This window comes from Hemibagrus wyckioides, linkage group LG26 (genome assembly GCF_019097595.1).
Source record: "Hemibagrus wyckioides isolate EC202008001 linkage group LG26, SWU_Hwy_1.0, whole genome shotgun sequence".
In the NCBI taxonomy this organism is placed as follows: domain Eukaryota; kingdom Metazoa; phylum Chordata; class Actinopteri; order Siluriformes; family Bagridae; genus Hemibagrus; species Hemibagrus wyckioides.
This window is the reverse complement of record NC_080735.1, coordinates 7,722,089-7,742,449: the sequence shown is the minus strand read 5'-3', so window position 1 is coordinate 7,742,449 and position 20,361 is coordinate 7,722,089. Positions and strand designations below refer to the sequence as shown.

Here is a 20,361-nt window from a genome sequence, read left to right as displayed (position 1 = left end):
TTAAAAAGAATGCAATGCCCACCATCAACTGATGAGGGATGATAACATTGTTTGCTTTGGAACATTTCTGTAGTGAGATAAAACACTTTACAATGTGCTGTTTTTGGAAATAATCAACTTTAGGGTGGTAACAGTAACTCGGCTGCGTATCGACCCACAACACACCGACCCTTTGTTGATTGTTTTCCCGTAACAACATACCCCATTGTGTTCAATTCCGTACATATACCATGACAGGAATAATCATTCTGTGGTGCAGGATGGTGTACAGATGTTTCCTCATCACCTCAAAAACAGACATCCAAGTATTTATTTATTTTTTTTATAAATCAAGACTCATTAACAGTTGAATTAGTGCCATTTTTTTTATGACGTTTAACAATCCTGCCATGTTAAATTCTCAACTAAAAATAAACTAAACATCAAGTGAAAAAAATCATTTTTGTAAGGAAAACTGATTTAAGTCATGACAAGCACATCATTCAAGTGTCAAATAAAACCACTCATAAATCTTCCTGAATACAAATTGAGTATGTATTTTAAAAACCACTCGAAGTTCTCCTCCATTAGCTACGTGTTTATGGAGGAGGAAATATACAAATAGGAATGCCTTCTGTAGTCAGTACAAGTGTTTGTAAGCACCACAGACCCAGCCCTCTCTCTCTCTCACAGGTATTTACAACAGGACAGAGCAATAATAATCGCATCACAGACTTCACTTCCTAGGACATGCTGTCTGGAGGGGAAACTGGGGGACACGAGTGAGAGTTGATGCTGTTGTGCTTGCTGACGGCTTCATCAAAGTCAAGTAGCCTCTTGTTCACACGGATCTCCATGCAGCCATGGTAATATGCTGAGACAGGCATGGAGGGCAGGGGAAGATCTAGAGAGAGAGAGAGAGAGAATGGTTACATCATGATATCCTCCATTTCAGTGTTTAATATTAGAAAGGCCTGATTAAAATCCTCACTTTACACTTCATAAATTATTAAAGCATACACTTAATATTGTGACTGTATGCGTGGGCTATAAGATGCTAACAAGAAACTGCTATGGGTAGCAAAGACATTAGCAAAGGAATAATCCTGCATCTATCCATCTAATGTGTAGTTGCTGTGAATAATTTCTATTTTTTCCCCTCTTCTAAGAACAGAAAAACTATTCACTTCATCCTCACTTAAATGAGTCTGTCAGTGTTTTTAAATTGAAACCTAATGTCTATATTCATTGCCTGGATATACAGAATAGACACTAAATTTCCAAAAGTCTGTCCCCTGACCATTATATACCATCTGTATGGCCTTGTTGAACATCTCATTACAGATCTAATCTCCTCTGATGTTATTTTAAGCGCCACTCTTCAGGGAAGGCTTTCCACTAGAGTTTGGAGCATGGCTGTGTGTTCATTCAGCTACAAGAGCATTAGTGAGATCAGACACTGATGTCTGTTTAGGAGGTCTGGGGTTTAGTTAGTGTTCCATTTCATCCCAAAGGTGTTGAGTGGGGTTGAGTCGCAGGGCTTAGTGCTAGACACTCGAGTTCTTTCACGTTCATCAACCTTAACACATCATGTTTTCATAAAGGCTTTGCTTTGTGCACAGGGGCATCGTCATGCTGGAAACAGGGTTCGAGTTCCAGTGAAGTAAAGCCACAGCAGACAGAGACATGTGTGCTTTGAACTTTGTCTGGAGAAGAACCACATTTTGGGTGTGATGGTCACGTGTCCACAAACTTTTGGTCATATAGTGAATTAAGATGAGATAGAGATTTTTAAAAAAGCTAGGAAAGTTCTCTACAGTGAAGCAACATGGTAAAAATAAATAAGGAGAAAGAAACTCCAGTGTTCATGCAGATGTGATCATGCAATCTTTTAAAAGGTTTCTTTACAAATAACTTTGGCTTCATTAAGGTGAAAACACATCTACTGACACAACAACATCTTCCCTGAGACGCTGCTTAGTTTCCATCTCCGTCCTTTTCTCAGTGCAGGGGAAATGTCTGTTACTGTCTGTAATAATCCCACAGAACATTGCTAAGTGGTCAAGAGAGACTGGGTTTAAAAACATGCAGGATGATTCCTTTAACATTACAAGGGCTCTGAAGTTTGTGGGAAACGTTAAACATTCTTCAGTCTGCAGGAGTCCTGCACTTAAGCTTTTTCCAGCATACTAGAGAAATTCAATTATATTACTCATTTGACCCTGAATATGCACACATTCTCCAGTGACTTCAAATGTAGGCAGCCAAGACTTTGTGTTTTCTGTCCAAGTTTTGCTTGGAACTATGAGCCTGGTGTAGTACCAGTAACTACCAGAGTCACAATATCACACAAACTGCATGCTCCAATAAAGGAAAATGTGTGTGTTTGTGGAGAACTTTCCCCAGGACCATTACTTTGTTTGTCTTGTCGCACTTTCAGCTCTATGGTCTGAAGGAATCCCTCCTGAGGAATGCCGAGTGAGCATAACGGACACGAAATACTGCGCATTATTTATGCATAGAATAATACAGATGTCAGATCTCCAGTAAATGCGTGATCGCCTGTAAACGCTGGACGGAAAGCAATACATCGAACAGATTTATGATCTCGAGGACAGAAGACTTGGGTGGTTGAGCTTGTAAAAGGGCTCGTCTTTCTGCAGCTCTCATTAATGCTGATCTGTGCAAGCACAAGCAGTTCTTCTCTAACAGCATGTGGGATTAGTCCGGGCTGAGTAAATAAGGAAGGATTGCAATGCATTCTTGTGCACATGCATGTCTTCAGTTGTTGCATTTCATTTTTAGCGTGCGCGTGAAAATCTCTACGACGTACTGATTTAAGGGGTTGTCGGAGAATCGGAGTGAAGTTCTTTCCTTCACATGTTCAAGATAGCGAGTCAGGAAGCTGAGGTCAAGAGCGGTGGGTCAGACGTGATGTAGCACATCTGCACTTTATTCATAATACTCAAAATACTCAACATTTACTAGAGTGAGTCCCCAGTGACACAATGGAGATTAATAAGCAACCTGGTGTCCGCAAGGCTCTGTTTTAGGGCTCCTAATGTTCTCTGTCTACATCCATAAAACTCATAATAGTCATACTGTATTCATATCACCATGTTAATACTGTATTTATATTATTACTATTCTTATTCTATTTTTATTCAAATTGATTCTACTGTAAAGACACAGACAGTATAAATTATTAGTTTTTTATTTAAATTATTATTATTATTGGTGGGTCATATTGCACAGTGTATGATTGTGTCTGTGACCAATTCCATTTTTATTTGAACCAAAGCACAGAGCAGTAAGTGTCTTCCTCAACAACCAGACAGAGGCAGCTTGATGATGCTTAGGTTTTAAACCTTCTAACTGGTAGCCTCAACCCTTAACCACTGAGCCACCAGTCCTGGTGGTAATGCTAATCAGCTCTATATTAATAAAATGTTAGTACTGTGTATATACTTATACACCGATCAGGCATAACAGGAGAAGTGAGTAACACTGATGATCTCCTCATCATGGGACCTGTTAGTGGGTGGGATATATTAGGCAGCAGGTGAACATTTTGTCCTCAAAGTTGATGTTAGAAGCAGGAAAAATGGACAAGTGTAAGGATTTGAGTGAGTTTGACAAGGGCCAGATTGTGATGGCTAGACGACTGGATCTAGCCTTAGCATTTTAGCATCTCCAAAACTGCAGCTCTTGTGGGGTGTTCCCAGTCTGCAGTGGTCAGTATCTATCAAAAGTGGTCCAAGGAAGGAACAGTGGTGAACTGGGGACAGCGTCATGGGCAGCCAAGGGTCACTGATGCACGAGGAGAGTGAAGGCTGGCCCGTTTGATCCGATCCAACAGGCGAGCTACTGTTGCTCAAATAGCTGAAGGAGTTAATGCTGGTTCTGATAGAAAGGTGTCAGAATACACAGTGCAGGACGGGTCAGGGCTGTTTAAGCAGCAAAAGGGGGACCAACACCAATATTACGCAGGTGGTCATAATGTTTTGCCTGATCAGTGTAAGTCCTATGTGTATAGGATAGAAATGAGGGGAAGTGGTGGCTCAGTGTTTAAGATGATGCACTACTGATCAAAAGGTTGTGAGCTCAAATCCCACCACTGCCAAGCTGCCAGTGTTGGGCCCTTGAGCAAGGGCCTATAAATGGAAATTGCTCTGGATTTGGGCATCCGCCAAATGCTGTAATGTAAAGAATCCTTATAATTAAGATATATAGAACACACATTTACATTTTTAGTACAGTAAATAAGTATTGAGAGCTAGCAAGGCTAGTTAGGTAACTACATGTAGCAGCTGAGGACAGAGAGGAGGCGGAGTGAATCAGCAGGAAACACTCGATAAATCTGTGTAATCAAGGCAAGATTAATTGTGTTTTTTGTCCTTTAGTGGACAACATGGACCAGAGAGGAAACTGATCAGCAAACAGAACTAAAATTCTGCATTAAAACTTTTGCTAAACAAAAATAGTTAGAGCTAGCTAAGCCCAAGCTGTTTTAGGGTTTGCTCTGCAAATTGCCAAGAAATCCTGAACAAAAAAAAACAATTTATTTGCCTAGACAAGGTAAATAAAAATGGATAAAAAGTTCCTGAACAGTTTTGTGAAGTCAGAGAAGAGCATGAAGAAGAGAAGAACAAGGAGAACGTGGAGAAGAACAAGTCATGGAAAATTGTTCTCTAAATAGAGAAAGTTTTTTCCTAGTCTGGGATTCACTCTTTTTTTCCAGTCTGGGATTTTGGATTCTCTAGATGCCTCCAAGGAATTAGAACATTACAGAGTCAGTGATATTCTAGCTAGCTGTTTTTGTGTAACTCTTCATCACTGAACAAAAAATGGAATTTCCTCCTAATTTGTTCTGTCCAAGTTATATATATATATATATTTTTCCCACACAGATAAAGTAAATGAAGATATGTAACCCATTCCTGCTCTCTGAGACGCCCCAAGTGCTTGTTTATGTGCATTTAAAGGTGTTTTTTTAACCACTAAAACTTCTGTGTAAGGTTAAAACAAATGTCTCTGTCTCATACTGAAAGCCAACGGCGTGATTAATTTTATATCAGACTTGCAGCCAGAATATAATCTGTTTATACCGAGTAAAAATGTCTGATCAGGCGATTTTCATTCCATCTGCGCAATCTAACACCAGTGTATTGGTAAAAAGGGTTAAAGAAGTGTAGATCATTATAAAGATCAGCAAGGCAGTAAGTATTAACAGTGCTAAAAGATCCAGAGAAAACAATACAGACATTTATTGCCGAAATGTGTAATTTCCTTCCATAGTATAATATATTCTCTCCTCTGTAGTCGTCACTCAGGTGTTACTCTGAATCTAATCTAACCCAGAGGGAATAGAAAGCGTACCTGGCAGTCCACCGATGTAGGTAAGGACCGGCTGCTGCATGGTGCCATTGAGCTTGTCTAATGCTTGTCTGAGCGCTCCGGCGTCAATACTGGACACGTTGGAGGAGCTGGCGGAGATCTGGAGGTCCTGAGCAGACACATGCAGCTCCACGTCTAAGCGATCTGGGTAACACAGCATCAACGACTCGAGCTTCACAACAGGAACGCTGTCTAAAAACACCTGCAGGTACTGTGAGAGGGAAATGTGAGTGAGTGTGTAAAATAGTGGTCAAATAAACGAATAATGCTCATGAAGGAAACTGGAGTGCAGCAGTTTTACCGCATCGTTGGGTTCTAGAGTTACCACGGAGACAGACAGAGGGATGGTGTCGTTGCTGACGAGCGCAAAGACAACGCCTGTGCTACTGGACGGACGAATACTCATCACCACGTCCACTCTCCACTGACCATCAACCTCTGCAAAGTAAACACACAAAGCAGTGAGCTGCCTTGGAATGAGTGATTTTCAAGTTTCTTTAAATTCCTGGCTTGGAAAAGTGTCTGGATAGTGGAAAGAGGTGAAGGTTTAATCTCTGATGATTAGTTCATGGCTATACACAAGACACATTATCTCACACTGGTATTGAACCTGTAGGTGGGAGAATAAACAGATGTTTCTCTGGCCATTAATCAACTCAACTGTCCTTTTTTATATACATGTTAACCAGAACAACGATTTTAATCAAAGTCACCAATCTAAATCTAAAAGCTTGTGAAAACTCCACATACTGATCTGATGTCTCAATCCCTGTATGATGAAACGTCTTCAACATAATAAATGGCATGGACTCCAAAAGTCTGTGTAAAACCTAATGATCCGTTTCAGATCGAATCCATGTGTAGTCTGAACACACGCTTCAAAGAAAAGGATAAGACTCATGGAAAGTCTGACCTTTTGTACAAAGCAGTTAGCATGGTCGATTAATGGGGATGTAAGAAACATGAACTAGGATCTGAAATATTCAGTGTGTAAAAACATTCACAATATATAGGCTTTAATATAGGTTCAATTCGTTTCCTGGTAAAAAGTGTCACAGATTTAAAAGAACAGGGCATCCAGCCAGCGGCACATTATCTTGATCCGATCTAGAGGTTATTAAAGGGTGTTCTAGTTACACATCTTCATGCAACATTAGCATGTGTCATACTCTGGCTATGTTCTTTATAGTGACACATGAGAGTATGAACTGACAAACTAGCATCTACGGTTACACCCAGGTCTTATCTTCAAGCTTTAGGTTTCACAGAGTAGCTCAAAAGGTGACATTTATCTGCCTTAATTCACAGCATCTCTAATGTCCGTTTAATCTTTCATATCTTTTAGATGTTGCATGAATGTGCTCCTAAATCAAGTGGACCTCTCAGATGTAGCTGCGCGTCATCGTCGAAGTGGAAATCGAAAGCTGATATTTGATTTGCAGCACACTCATCCACAGGGCCGGATATCAACAGAGAACAACAGGTGTCCCTAAACCAGAACCTTGTGGGATGCCAGATCTCTAGGCGTCTAGCTTAGTAATCTTCATACCCTGCAGCACTGTGGACTCACTGTAGTCAATGTTGAACTGGGCCATACCAGCCCCACTGAAGTAGGATCCTTTCTCCACATAAACAAAGCAATGCTTGCTCTCCTTCCTCTGAATGTACTCCTTTACTCCAGAAGCTCCCTGGTTCATCAGGTTCCAGCCCCGGATGCAGCCGTCTAATCTGGGGTTGATCTGACACACAAACACATGCCAGATGTTCAGGAGCTATTTCAGTGAAATCTGTGTAGAGATCTTAAATAAAGTTTACACAAATGGTTTCCACTCCACTAAATGTTATCTAAACACTGTAAACATTGCCTAAATGCATTAAATTCCCAGCATGCTTGTGTGTGAGTGTGTTCCATTAAAAAGCAGGTACTGCCAGGTACAGCTGATATTATAGTGAAATAAGCAGGCAGTGTTTGGTGTAAGAGATACTTCTTTAATGATGTTGGTGCCATTGGGCAGGCCAGCGATGTAAACTTTGGTCTCCAGCTTGCCACCGACAGGCATGAAGAGGTTGCCAGGGTTATTAATACTCATCACTGCCTCCTTACTGATCTTCACACTGATGCTGTTCTCCATCTCCTCCACTGATATCTGCAAGGTACAACGATGGATGACTGAGAAAAGCAACACTACTGACCTTTTAATCTATACACATTTTTTCGATTCTTACAAACCTATAGTCATTTTTAAGACCGTGTGTCCTGAATAAGTGCAGACTTCCCATAAGTCATGAGGGTTATCAGAACTGTACTTTTTTTAGTTTCAGTTTTCTTTCCTAAGAATCAAATATTTGCGCAAGAGCAATTCATGTTCTTGAAGTACAGAAGAAACAAGACCACACACTTTCTGCTTTTCAGTCCCAACTCTAAAACATACAAGAAATAATAATCCAGAAACTTTTGGTTTTGTTATTTAAGATACTTTCTGTGCATACATCTATAATGTCTTTTGGGCTTATGCAGTACATATTAGATGTATTTAAAAACAATGAAACTGACAGTGGAAGTATTCATAACTTGATATTATATTATATATTATATCACACAGATCAGGCATAACATTATGACCATTGAGAGGTGACTTGAATAACACTGATTATCTCCTCATCATGGCACCTGTTAGTGGGTGGGATAGATTAGACAGTATAAAAAAAATATAAAGGTATATTAGGCAGTATATAAAAGTGACCATTTTGTCCTCAAAGTTGATGTTAGAAGCAGGAAAAATGGACAAGTGTAAGGATTTGAGCGAGTTTGACCAAAATTGTGATGGCTAGACGACTGGATCAGAGCATCTCCAAAACTGCAGCTCTTGTGGGGTGTTCCCGGTCTGCAGTGGTCAGTATCTATCAAAAGTGGTCCAAGGAAGGAACAGTGGTGAACCGGCGACAGGGTCATGGGCGGCCAAGGCTCATTGATGCACGTCGGGGGTGAAGGCTGGCCCGTGTGATCCGATCCAACAGACGAGCTACTGTTGCTCAAATTGCTGAAGAAGTTAATGCTGGTTCTGATAGAAAGGTGTCAGAATACACAGTTTATGATGGAGTCAGGGCTGTTTAAGCAGCAAAAAGGAGGACCAACACAATATTACGCAGGTGGTCATAATGTTATGCCTGGTTGGTGTATATTATATTACATCATACAACTAGTTTCTGATTTTGAAAGTGAGATTTTGTAACACTACAATTGCCAACATCAGTGTTGCAAGAGAAAAAAAAGTGTTGATTTGTGGTGTCCAAATCTTTTGTGCATCTATTACATTTTGTAAACATAACAGCACCCCCTACCTGCGATCAGTTAGTGACCGACCAACTACTACAGCAGAATCCAACACAAGCTTAAAAAAATGGCTAAAGACCCACCTCTTTCATAAATAAAATATCTCATAGATATAGTTCTGCACACAAAAAGAGCACTAACTCTTACACCTCTACTATAGTAGCACAGTATTGTCCTGCTTGATGTAGCGCTTTGCTTTGTAAGTGGCTTTGGATAAAAGTGTCTGCTAAATGAATATAAAATGATATAAAAAGACATGTAAGTTGAGGTAGATTCATGTATTAGAACTATATTAAATAACAAAAGTGTCTGAATAATTATTTCTCCTCACTGTGCAACATCTAATATGATGCAAATCACTGACCTCTACTGGAGCCAACACGAACACTCACCACGTGCCACTGGCCGTCGTTGATGGCTTTTCCTCCGCTGGTGACCTTGACAGAGTGCTGGTTCTTGAACTGAACCTCGATGCGACCGTTCCTCAATCCCAGCATGAACCACGAGTCCTCCAACGATTCAGCGTACAGCATCACACCCTCCGGATCGAACGTCCGGAAGTCAAACTCGGCAGAGAACCTGTTACTGATATCAACAATATTTCACAGTCATTTTTCTAAAGGAAGACTGCATGCAACTTTTGGACATTTTTTTCAACCTAGCAAAGCCGTCCCTCACTTTGTCTTCTCTGGAAATCGAAAGTGCAGCAAGATCATCGGAAGGCCGCTGAACTGCTCTCCCAGGTAGAGGATCTCTCCGTACTTGTGGTCGTAGAGCCCGAGACATTCGGGGATTTTCTCACAGGAGTAACCGTTCTCTGCCAGCTTCAGCCTCTCACGTCCATTGCAGTGACAAGAGTAGCCGCCCACTGTGTTTACACATGTGCCCTCACATTTGTCCTGCTGACACTCATCCAGGTCTGGCCAACACACACACACACACACACACCCATCAGATGTGTTTTTTGGGCAATAACACTGCAAATTAATCAAAGCAGGGGTTAGAAGGCCTTTAGACAGATCCAAGATGTCATGAGTTCTGCTGCTTACTGTGTTAAATGTTTTAAAGTAGATAAGTTTGGATTTTTTTGGAATCATATGCAACAGCACCACTAATGTTCAGTTAGTGTAAATACACAGCATGGAATGAAGGCATGAAGGCTGGGGTTGATTTCCTTTTAGCCCTGACTGTAGACAAGTGCGCAGCGTGATTACACATTAGACCGAATCTCCGTTTGTGCAGATGTTTTTCAGCCAAAACGGACACATCTGTAACTCGTCGTCAGCAGTGACTGAGAAGGTGCATGGGAAATAGTTCGTCATGAGTACTGAACATGAATAATGTGGATTATTTACTCCATTATACTTCACTTTTTACTCCATAAAGATCCATTCTGCAGGAGAAACTAAATATAGATTAAGCACACGCTGCTGAATCACAATACAAACTCCACAAACCAACAGATGACAGAAGTGTTTAGAGTTTTTTGGGAGTTGAGTGTAATCAGGAGTTTTGTCTGTTTAAGTGAATTAGGCTCCTCCCCTTTAGACCTGATTAGCATGAGCAGGTGGGCAGCCATATTGTTCAGAGGTTCATACTCTCCTGAGCCACACTATTTTTAAGACAAGGATAAAGGACTACTAGGACTGGTTTCCAATAGTAGCTGTTACATATTTACACATTAATTAGCTAAAAAAAAAGAAAAAGAAGTGGGCGGAGCTAAACGGTTTATATTTTGCAAATGAATTAAGAATTAGCCAACATTTCATCTCTATGCCTCCTGGTTCTCAAGATATAAGCTAAAATGTTCTGTAATAACTTATCAGAGTCATCCCTCGTGCATGAGAGTACTTCATAATGACCAGGATTTATCTCTGTAGCACCTACGGTTTGCACACTTGCATAACCTTTCAAAAATCTATACTGCATTCCTGGGCAGAAAAACACACTTTGGAACATCAAGCATGATTCCGGATAATTCCAGTCTCAAATAACGCCACATAGACTTATTCCATGTGTTTCTGACCATGTGTGTCTTAATGTTAATCTATAAACATAAACATTTGGCAGACGGCCTTATTCAGAGCGACTTACATTTTAATCTCATTGTTTATACAACTGATCAGATGAGGGTTAAGAGCCTTGCTCAGGAGCCCAGCAATGGAAGCTTGATGGATCTCCTGGGATTCAAACTCACAACCTTTCGATCAGTAGCCCAACACCTTAACCACTAAGCTCCCACATCCCAATTACATACACATACTGAATGCTGGAACACTATTGGCTGAGACCCACTTCCATTATTTGATCTATTAGCTCTGGTGCAAAAAAAAGGAAGAAGAAGATGAGCATAAAATAGGAAGAACCCTGACGTTTTCAGGTCTGAACATCTGAAAGAATAACTGGTGTGTTGAAGCCTCCAGTTAGTGATTATACTCTGTGTGTGTGTGTGTGTGTGTAGTATATAGTGACAGAGTGAGTCTGAACTCTTACCCTGGCACTTATCATGTGTATAGTTGTATGTGTATCCTGTAGGACACTGGCACTGGTATGAGCCTGGACTGTTGACACATTTGGATGGCTCGAGGCACTGGCTGGGGTGAAGCCTGCACTCGTTAATATCTGGAAAGGGAGAAAAAAAGATCATACATCTTTCTGATATTATGGCATTATTTGTTGTCGCGTTATGTGCACGATCCATTCATGCTCACACTGACACACATTTACCGTGCTGCATTCGAGTCAGGGCCCGTTAACGTCCAGCAGACGCGGCGTGTGTTTACTGTAACGCTGAAGAGGTGGTTGGCCAAATGGGGGTAACTATTGTGCAAACCTTGTTATGCAATATAGATAAAGATCAGTGTTTAAATAGAATCTATATCCTGTGAGAACAAAACACCCACACTGAGAGTGTGTGTGTTTGCACACTGGCTGGTGGTCCACATTAGCATGTGTGATTGATTGAGATGTTTTCTTTTCCGTGGCTCCCTTGGTGTGTTGTCACACGGCTTGGTCGGAATCGTGTTTTGCTGTTACAGGAAAAATCCCAGCATTCTCAGAACAGCTGTTGAAACTCAGACCCAGCTGGCAGAGAGCGCAGAGCGAGAGAGAAGTCAACTGGAGCAGAGTCAGGACAGAGCTGGCTCCTCACATGTGTTTTTATAAGGATTTTTTGTGGCCTTAAAATAATTTGGTAGCTTATAGGAGACTGGATAGTTGTAGTTGTTTTTATTGGATTTGAAAACATGGCTATTTTTGTAGATGTGAGTATTAAGCCGTTAAACAAATAAATAAATAAAAAGATCCAAATGATTTTGAGATATTAGAGTTTTCCAAAAGCAATGCAGAGAGAGAGAGAGAGAGTTAGGGCCAGGGGAGGGGGAAAACAAGAGTTAAGGATTAAGGAGAGAGGGAATGTTGGGGCAGAGAGAGGAAGAAAAAGAAAAGAGAAAGATGCAGGGGGGGGGTGAGAGAGAGGGTGAAGAAGAGAAAATGGGGAGTGAGAAAGCGCATGAGAGCCAAAAGAGAGAGAGAGAGAGAGAGAGAGAGAGAGAGAGACAGAGAGCAAAAGCAATCTATAAGAATATCTGAACTGAAGAATGCAGTCTATAACATCTGGGCCCGTATTCATGCACATTCTTAGTGCTTAAGAAAATTCATAGTTTTCACAATTCTAAGATTAAAGAGAAAATCCTAAAAATAAAAGTTATTCACAAAGCATCTTAACCTTTAAAAGTGTCCATGTGGTCAAAAAGTGGAGTAGGACGTTTAAACGGATAAAGGGTTTCTTTCACAGAGAAAAAAATAGCTGAAATGGTGAAGAGGGAGAAGAAATGTGTTGCAGACAATAGGATGATGGCGAGTTAAAAAGATGTTACAGATTTGATCATGTAGGGACTGATCATATTAAACATACAGCGTCATCTCTGACACAGGGCAGAAATAAAAGTAGTCACTAGGTTATAAATATGGAGATGTGTATACATTATGGATATACACTGATAAGGCATAACATTATGACCAGTGACAGGTGAAGTGAATAAGACTGATTATCATCTCCTCATCATGGCACCTGTTAGTGGGTGGGATATATTAGGCAGCAAGTGAACATTTTGTCCTCAAAGTTGATGTTAGAAGCAGGAAAAATGGACAAGTGTAAGGATTTGAGCGAGTTTGACAAGGGCCAGATTGTGATGGATAGATGACTGGATCAGAGCATCTCCAAAACTGCAGCTCTTGTGGAGTGTTCCCGGTCTGCAGTGGTCAGTATCTATCAAAAGTGGTCCAAGGAAGGACCTTGGTGAACCGGCGACAGGGTCATGGGTGGCCAAGTCTCATTGATGCACGTGGGGAGTGAAGGCTGGCCCGTGTCATAATGTTATGCCTGGTCAGTGTATATACATACATAAAATGTGTGTGTGGTTAGGTTTAAAATTACACCTGTATTTTATTTTAAGTGAAGGCTATTTAAAAGTCCTCTTATATTTTTTTTATTGGACAACCTATCACAGTCTTCAAAAGAATGTGTCATATACATGTCCGCCTCCTCTCTAAGAGTTGCTCTGAGATTGTCCACAATCACTCTTAAGCTCAAGATTCCTAGTTAGCAATGTTTAAGCTAAATTACGAGCTCTCTGAGAAAATTCTTAGAAGCTTTAAGAATACAGGCCCTGGAGTTTTAACAGAGATGTCCGGAAGATTCAGTGGAAACTTTTACCTCAGATTCATTATTAATCATGTAAACAGACACTCTTTATATTCAAGCAAGGGGAAATCTAAAAGCTGTGCTAATGAAAGAACATTGGTAATGTCGGTAAAAGGAGAAGTTCGAAGCCAAAAACTGAACAGTATCTACATTCAAAAGTAAAAAAAAAAAACTAATATTTTAATGAAAAGACCACAAATAAACCAGGATTGTTGGTTAGCTAATTTATCCAATGGATATTAGTGTATTAGCAATGACAACAAATCCTAACTCGCCAGATCATTTACACAATCTAACTAGCTAGCTAACTTCACATGCTAATTTACACAATGTAACTACTACTTTAGCTTGATAATCTCCAAATTATCTAGCCAATTTAACACGTTAATTTACAAAACTGAACTAGCTAGATTTAGCTTTGCTAATTTACAACATTTAATTAGCTAGCTAATATAACTTGTTGATTTTCTAACTGTAACTAGCTAGCTTAGTGAACATCATCTTTAGATGTTCTGTGGTATTTTAACGGCTAATTTTTTTTATTTATTTCAGGGTGGACAAATGAAACTTTTCTTCCTATAAGAATATAAACTCCAGCAAAAGGCAGTGATTTACTGAGGAAAAAAATATGAGGAAAAATAAAGAGAAAAAGGGAAACGCAGATGGAGATTTGTAATCAGTGCGATGAAGGAAAAAAGCGAAAATTAGCGAGTATTTGTCTTTTCTCTTGGAAATTTACTCACGCATGTGCACGTGTTGGAATTTCAGTAAAACCTGAGTAAAGTACGAATCTTCCAAGAACGTGTTTAAGTCAAAATCTAACACATAAATAACACATGAAGTAAATGACCAAGGACAAGATTATGATTTCTCCTGTATTTTCCACTCCTCAAACACTAACGTCCATAAGTCCATAATTTTACTCCATTGTATACATTTTGCACCGGTTAATGAGGGACATCTGTATATAAAGAAAGAAAATGTCCAGTGTGCTCTTGTGATGTTATGAAGGTGAGCTCACCTATACAGTTGATGACATCGTCCTGGTAATAACCACTGTAACAGAAGCAGCGGAAGCTCCCCACTGTGTTCTGGCAGCCCTGCTTACAACCAGCAAGGAAACCTACATCCTTACACTCGTCAATATCTGTCCGAAAAGAGACACCAGAGCTCTGATTTTCAGAGCTTCTGTGAATTCGCTTGTTAACTCAAATCATCTTGTATCAGCGCTGACCGCTGAGCGTTATGTACTCACCTTCCTCACAGTGAAGCCCTTTCCAGCCAGGTTTGCACACACAGGTATATGTGCCCTGGCCGTCCACACAGCGCTCGTATCCCTGCTTATTGCATGGCAGCGGTAAACACTGGTTACTGATCTCTGAAATTAACATGGGTGATCTAACGTTACTACTGCAGCTAACAAATCCTACTTCAGAAAGCAGTCTGTAGTAGCTGACTAGCCTGTAACACAGGTGCGGAGGTCTTGAGGAATTCCTGACTCCGTATTCAGAATGTGCATCCCCACGCGATAGTACACCAGACACTCTGAAACACAGAAGAATTCGTTATTTTTATTTTTTTGCAATCATGTAAGTCGTAGTGGCATTAACAAGTGTATCATGAATCGTAAACCACAGCATGGGTGCGTTCTCCAATCTGATTGGTCAGAAAGTGTTCCTTGATTTTGTATAACAGTAGCTCGGAAAATCAGAGGGTTTAACTAATATGATACGCTTCGGCTTCTACAGTTACAAGTTAGACAGGAGCCAGTATGCTGGACACGCTTCATAAACATTAGAAATATACAACAACAGAAAACATGGTGAAGATTCTGTATAAATCGTTCTCGAATCTGATTGGTCTGAAAGCTTTGATTCATTTACTATAAGAGTAGCTCAGTAAATTCTATAGGTTTATGTGTATGTACACCGATCAGGCATAACATTATGACCCCTGCCTAATATTGTGTTGGTCCCCCTTTTTGCTGCAAAACAGCCCTGACCCGTCCTGCACTGTGTATTCTGACCCCTTTCTATCAGAACCAGCATTAACTTCTTCAGCAATTTGAGCAACAGTAGCTCGTCTGTTGGATCGGATCACACGGGCCAGCCTTCACTCTCCTCGTGCATCAATGAGCCTTGACCGTCCATGACCCTGTCCCAGGTTCACTACTGTTCCTTCCTTGGACCACTTTTGATAGATAGTGACCACTGCAGCCCGGGAACACCCCACAAGAGCTGCAGTTTTGGAGATGCTCTGATCCAGTCGTCTATCCATCACAATTTGGCCCTTCATCAAACTCGCTCAAATCCTTACACTTGTCCATTTTTCCTGCTTCTAACATCAACTTTGAGGAGAAAATGTTCACCTGCTGCACGGCATGTGTCAGTGGTCATAATGTTATGCCTGTGTGTGTGTATATATATAGACTGATTTCTTTCTTTCTTTCTCTCTCTTCTCTATTCACATGAGGGTGTTTTTTTTTCCTCTGCAGGTTTTCTGTTCTGTTCTCGATACAAAGAACCTCTAGAATAAAAATGACTGTCTGGTAATCAGACATACACTACAGTGCAGTGTACAGATATTAGATTTATTAGTATAGAAACAAGGCTGAAATATTCCTTCCAAGCATTAAATTAAGATATGAGAAGCTTTGGGTCAGTTTTATGTGATGTTTGAAGACTTTGCTCACCTGTATACTTGGGGTAGAAATATTCCTGAAAATACAAAAGACACATATTTTTGTTAGTATAAACTTGAGTCAGGAAAGATGGTTTGGTGTTATTGCCAGATCATGCAAAACAACAACAACAACACATATATTGGACTTAGATTAAAAAATTAATGTATTTTTTGGACCTGAAAATGTTTACATATAAATAGACGTGATTGTTTTTCTTATATTAGAATTTCATTTATTATATTTACGCTGAATTTTACAGTTACTGTGTGCAAAACTATTTAAATGTGTAGCGCTTATGAAAACAATATCCGATGGATGCTGGATCAGCTAATACTCAGCCTCTGAGGCACATTTTTCTACAGATGATTTTGCACTAAATCCTTTATGTACCTTCACTAACACCTCCAGACAGCAGACTGCCTTCTCCCATGAGTACTAACTGCCACTTCCTGTTCCATGAACACTTCCTGTTTCTGGACTACATAAGCACAATCAAGCTGACGGTCCGGTCCGCGAGGACTTGCTCATTCGCTCCTGTTTCCTGGTGCATGTCTCTGATCTGGCGCTGGTCTGAAAATTTCACCCTCTGGATTCTCCCTCAGCTTTGACTGTATTGTGGATATTCTGTGTTCGGAGCTACTGCCTGATTTCTGAAATCAGCCTCATGAGCTGTGTGTGAAATTGTATGAAAATCTCCAGCACACTCCTGAGTCCCCAGTGAGATTAAAACACTGAAATTTTAAACACGGGAACAAAAAAGCTCAGAGAGAGAGAGAGAGTTTGAGATCAAATCCCAGCTGCAGGGTGGAAACTGACACCTCTAAAACAAACAAACAAACAAACAAACAAATAAATAGAATAGAATAGAAATTTTTTTTCTCTAGAGTAAATCCTAGTGATTTAAGCATATGAAGCTTTTTAAGACCATGGCCAATTCATATTTTATTGTTAAATAAGGTTTAAATTCCCATAGCTACACTGTTTATGTAGGAACACAGGTGTATCTATATGTACCTGTCCATTCAAGCATCGGCCAATCACGTGCCAGCCACGCAAGCTCTTCGTTCAACATTCAAATGAGGAAAACATGTGATCTCCCGGACTTTGGTTATAAGCAGGATGTTGGTGCCAGAATAGAGGTTTGAGTATTTGAGAAATCTCCTGAGATTTTCACCCACAACAGTCTCTAGAGTTTACACAGAATAGTGGTTCAAAAACAACTGAAACATCCTGTAAGTGGCATTTCTGCAGGTTTAGGAGTCTGGCATGAGTAAGAGAAGACTGAATGTAAGGCTGCGGGATCCGCTGTGGTGAGCAGAAAAGCATCTCATCATAGCATGAGGTACTCAGCAGAGGACCAAGAATAAGATGCTCATGCAAACTGGAGCAAAAACTCAGATCTCAGTCCAATCGAGCATCTGTTGGATGTGCTGGACAAACAAGTCGGGTACATGGAGGCCCCACCTCGCAACTTGCAGGACTTAAAGGATCTGTTGCTAACATCTTAGTGCCAGATACCACAGCACACCTTCAGGGATATAGTAGAGTCCATGCCTGGACAGGTCAGGGCTGTTTTGTCAGCAAAAGGGGGACCAACACAATATTAGGCAGGTGCTCATAATGTTATGGCTGATCTGGGTATATCCTCTGTGTGTATTTCTGATGGCTTAGTCTTAAAGCCCTGGTCACATGACCTAACACACATCGATATATCACGTCATGCAGTCGGACAAGGTCAGTGATCTGATGAAAACGCTAAAGTGCATTTTATTTTACTGGACAAACATCCAGCTGTGGAGTCAGTGACATTATACAGTGCACAAACTATAAAACTAAGAAAGATTTTAGGAAAAGATTTACAGATGATCATTTTTAAGTCCAGTTTAACCCACTTGTAAAGCATCCAGCTCAGATTAAGGTTCAGCTAAGAGAGGCATTTACATAAAGATAAGTTAAAAAAATAAAGCTAGCTACCGTTTCAGGGATGTTCTCAAAGATCTCCCGCGCCTCCTCTTTACTGCACAGCTCTTCAATACACTCTCGCTCCAGATTGCCCTTCCTGCTCTCTTCGAACATCGCGTTCGCTCGTCGGTGCCGTGTGAGGAACTGTGACGCACTGCTCTGTTGGAGAACTTAAAGACATTTGAAGGTGCTGGTTTTAGACATGAGAAATGACTAGAAAGACCTGAAATACAGTATAATGTTTATATATGAAGCAGAAGATGCAAACGACTGGAAATTCCATGACATTGTGATCGTACAGGTTAGGATTTTAGAGTTGGTGTGCCAGTGTAATGGAGGAATGAACAAAGTAGAAAAAGAAGGAGAGAGAGAGAGAAAGATAAATAGGTCAGATCCAATTTGCTGAAAAAACAGCTTCAGATAAAACTTCCCTCATGACGTAGGAAGTGGTCAAAAGTTCAAATAGAAGCATCTGATTTTTTAAAATGTCACAGACATTTCTCCCTGCTCAGATCACCGGCAGTGAAAGTTACTGTGACGTATGGGATTTATTTAATCCGCTCTACTGATCTGAATTCAGTGACTGCTTTGAAACTGAACTGACTCAATAACATCTGGATGACTGATGAAAATAAAGACAGATAACGATGAAGATGGCACACAGACTGAGAACTGATCAAGACACTCAAAACGTGATTACATAGACAGGTAGACATATAGATCAACAGACAGACAGACAAGTCAACCCACTTTAACCCACTCCAAAATGTCTGTCTGTCTGTCTGTCTGTCTATCTATCTATCCATCCATACAGACAGACATATAGACAAATAAATAGACAGACAGACAGATAGATATATCTATCATTCTGTTAGTCTGTCTATCTGACTAGCTAGAGCTATAGATAGCTCTAGATAGATAGACAGACATTCGTACACATATACAGACAGACAGACATTCATACACATATACACAGACAGATAGACAGACATTTATACATATATACAGACAGACAGACATTCATACACATATACAGACAGACAGACATTCATACACATATACAGACAGACAGACATTCATACACATATACAGACAGACATTCATACACATATACAGACAGACAGACAGACAGACAGACATTCATACACATATAGACAGACAGACAGACAGACATTCATACACATATACAGACAGACAGACAGACAGACAGACAGACATTCATACACATATAGACAGACAGACAGACAGACATTCATACACATATAGACAGACAGACAGACAGACAGACATTCATACACATATAGACAGACAGACAGACAGACAGACATTCATACACATATACAGACAGACATTCATACACATATACAGACAGACAGACAGACATTCATACACATATACAGACAGACATTCATACACATATACAGACAGACATTCATACACATATACAGACAGACATTCATACACATATACAGACAGACAGACAGACAGACAGACATTCATACACATATACAGACAGACAGAGTCAGAGCTGTAAAGAACTGCGTAAAATGCGTACTTTGCGTGCCGCTGTAACCGGATTAAACGCGTCCGCAGGGATTTAGGGTCTGCACGTGCATCCGGTGGAAGTGTTTGTTGTTGCTAAACTAAGTTCGTGCTCAACACCGAGAGATCAGAAACATCAACACGAGCAAAACTGGCGATAATGTCGCTTAGACACGTGTTTAAACCCTGATATAGTCATAATAAGAATAATAACAATAATACAACACAACAATATAGTACCGACTCTCACACACTGTGTTGATGTTGCGCAGCGTTTCATCTCAACGCGTTGCCTTACATGTAGTCAGTATAATAATAATAATTATGACAATAATATAAGTCGAGGTTGTTAGAGGTGAAGGAAGGGAAAGTGATGAATCTCAGGCACTTACAGTGATGTCCATGGCAGAGCGGCACTAACAGCAGCAGGCTGAACAGAGAGCAGCTCCACTCCGCTTTCTGTCTCCACATGATCCTCTACCAGCCGCTGAGATCTGCTCTGTACTGGAGATACTGAGATCAGGCCTGTCGGAGACACGTCCAGTTCCTCCACAAGTTTATCTCAAAAAAAGTGCTTTAGTGCTGAGAGAGGTTATGGACAGACAGAGAGAGAGAGAGAGACGTGCTCCTGATGGCGAGCCTCAAACAAGAGCCACTGAGCACATTAGCCTACGTGCTACTGACCCCCTGTTTACATTAGCAGAGCTTCAGGGCTGGAAAAAATACACAACCCGGGTTAACCTCATGTTTACAGGAAAA

General features: G+C 40.5%; 1 protein-coding gene across 1 annotated transcript; it reads right to left on the bottom strand.

The window, feature by feature from the left end:
• Positions 1-246: 246 nt before the first annotated feature.
• On the bottom strand, positions 247-20,240 carry pros1 (protein S). The gene is made up of 14 exons (XM_058380334.1): positions 19,995-20,240; positions 18,073-18,230; positions 16,108-16,132; positions 14,877-14,960; positions 14,671-14,793; positions 14,437-14,562; positions 11,204-11,332; positions 9,389-9,629; positions 9,103-9,295; positions 7,362-7,523; positions 6,947-7,115; positions 5,678-5,814; positions 5,359-5,587; positions 247-883 (listed from the first exon to the last, which is right to left on the bottom strand). Exons 1-14 carry the CDS (start codon positions 20,071-20,073, stop codon positions 723-725), a joined length of 2,016 nt encoding a protein of 671 aa, XP_058236317.1. The 5' UTR covers positions 20,074-20,240; the 3' UTR covers positions 247-722.
• Positions 20,241-20,361: the final 121 nt, after the last annotated feature.

Bases quoted from the DNA above. Each gene is read 5' to 3' on its own strand.
- pros1 (XM_058380334.1), bottom strand. From the start codon at position 20,073: ATGTGGAGACAGAAAGCGGAGTGGAGCTGCTCTCTGTTCAGCCTGCTG. The intron at 16,133-18,072 runs GTAGCTAGCTTT...TTGTATTTTCAG, and splicing joins TTGAGAACATCCCTGAAACG to GAATATTTCTACCCCAAGTA. The intron at 884-5,358 runs GTACGCTTTCTA...CTCTCTCTCTAG, and splicing joins CTACATCGGTGGACTGCCAG to ATCTTCCCCTGCCCTCCATG.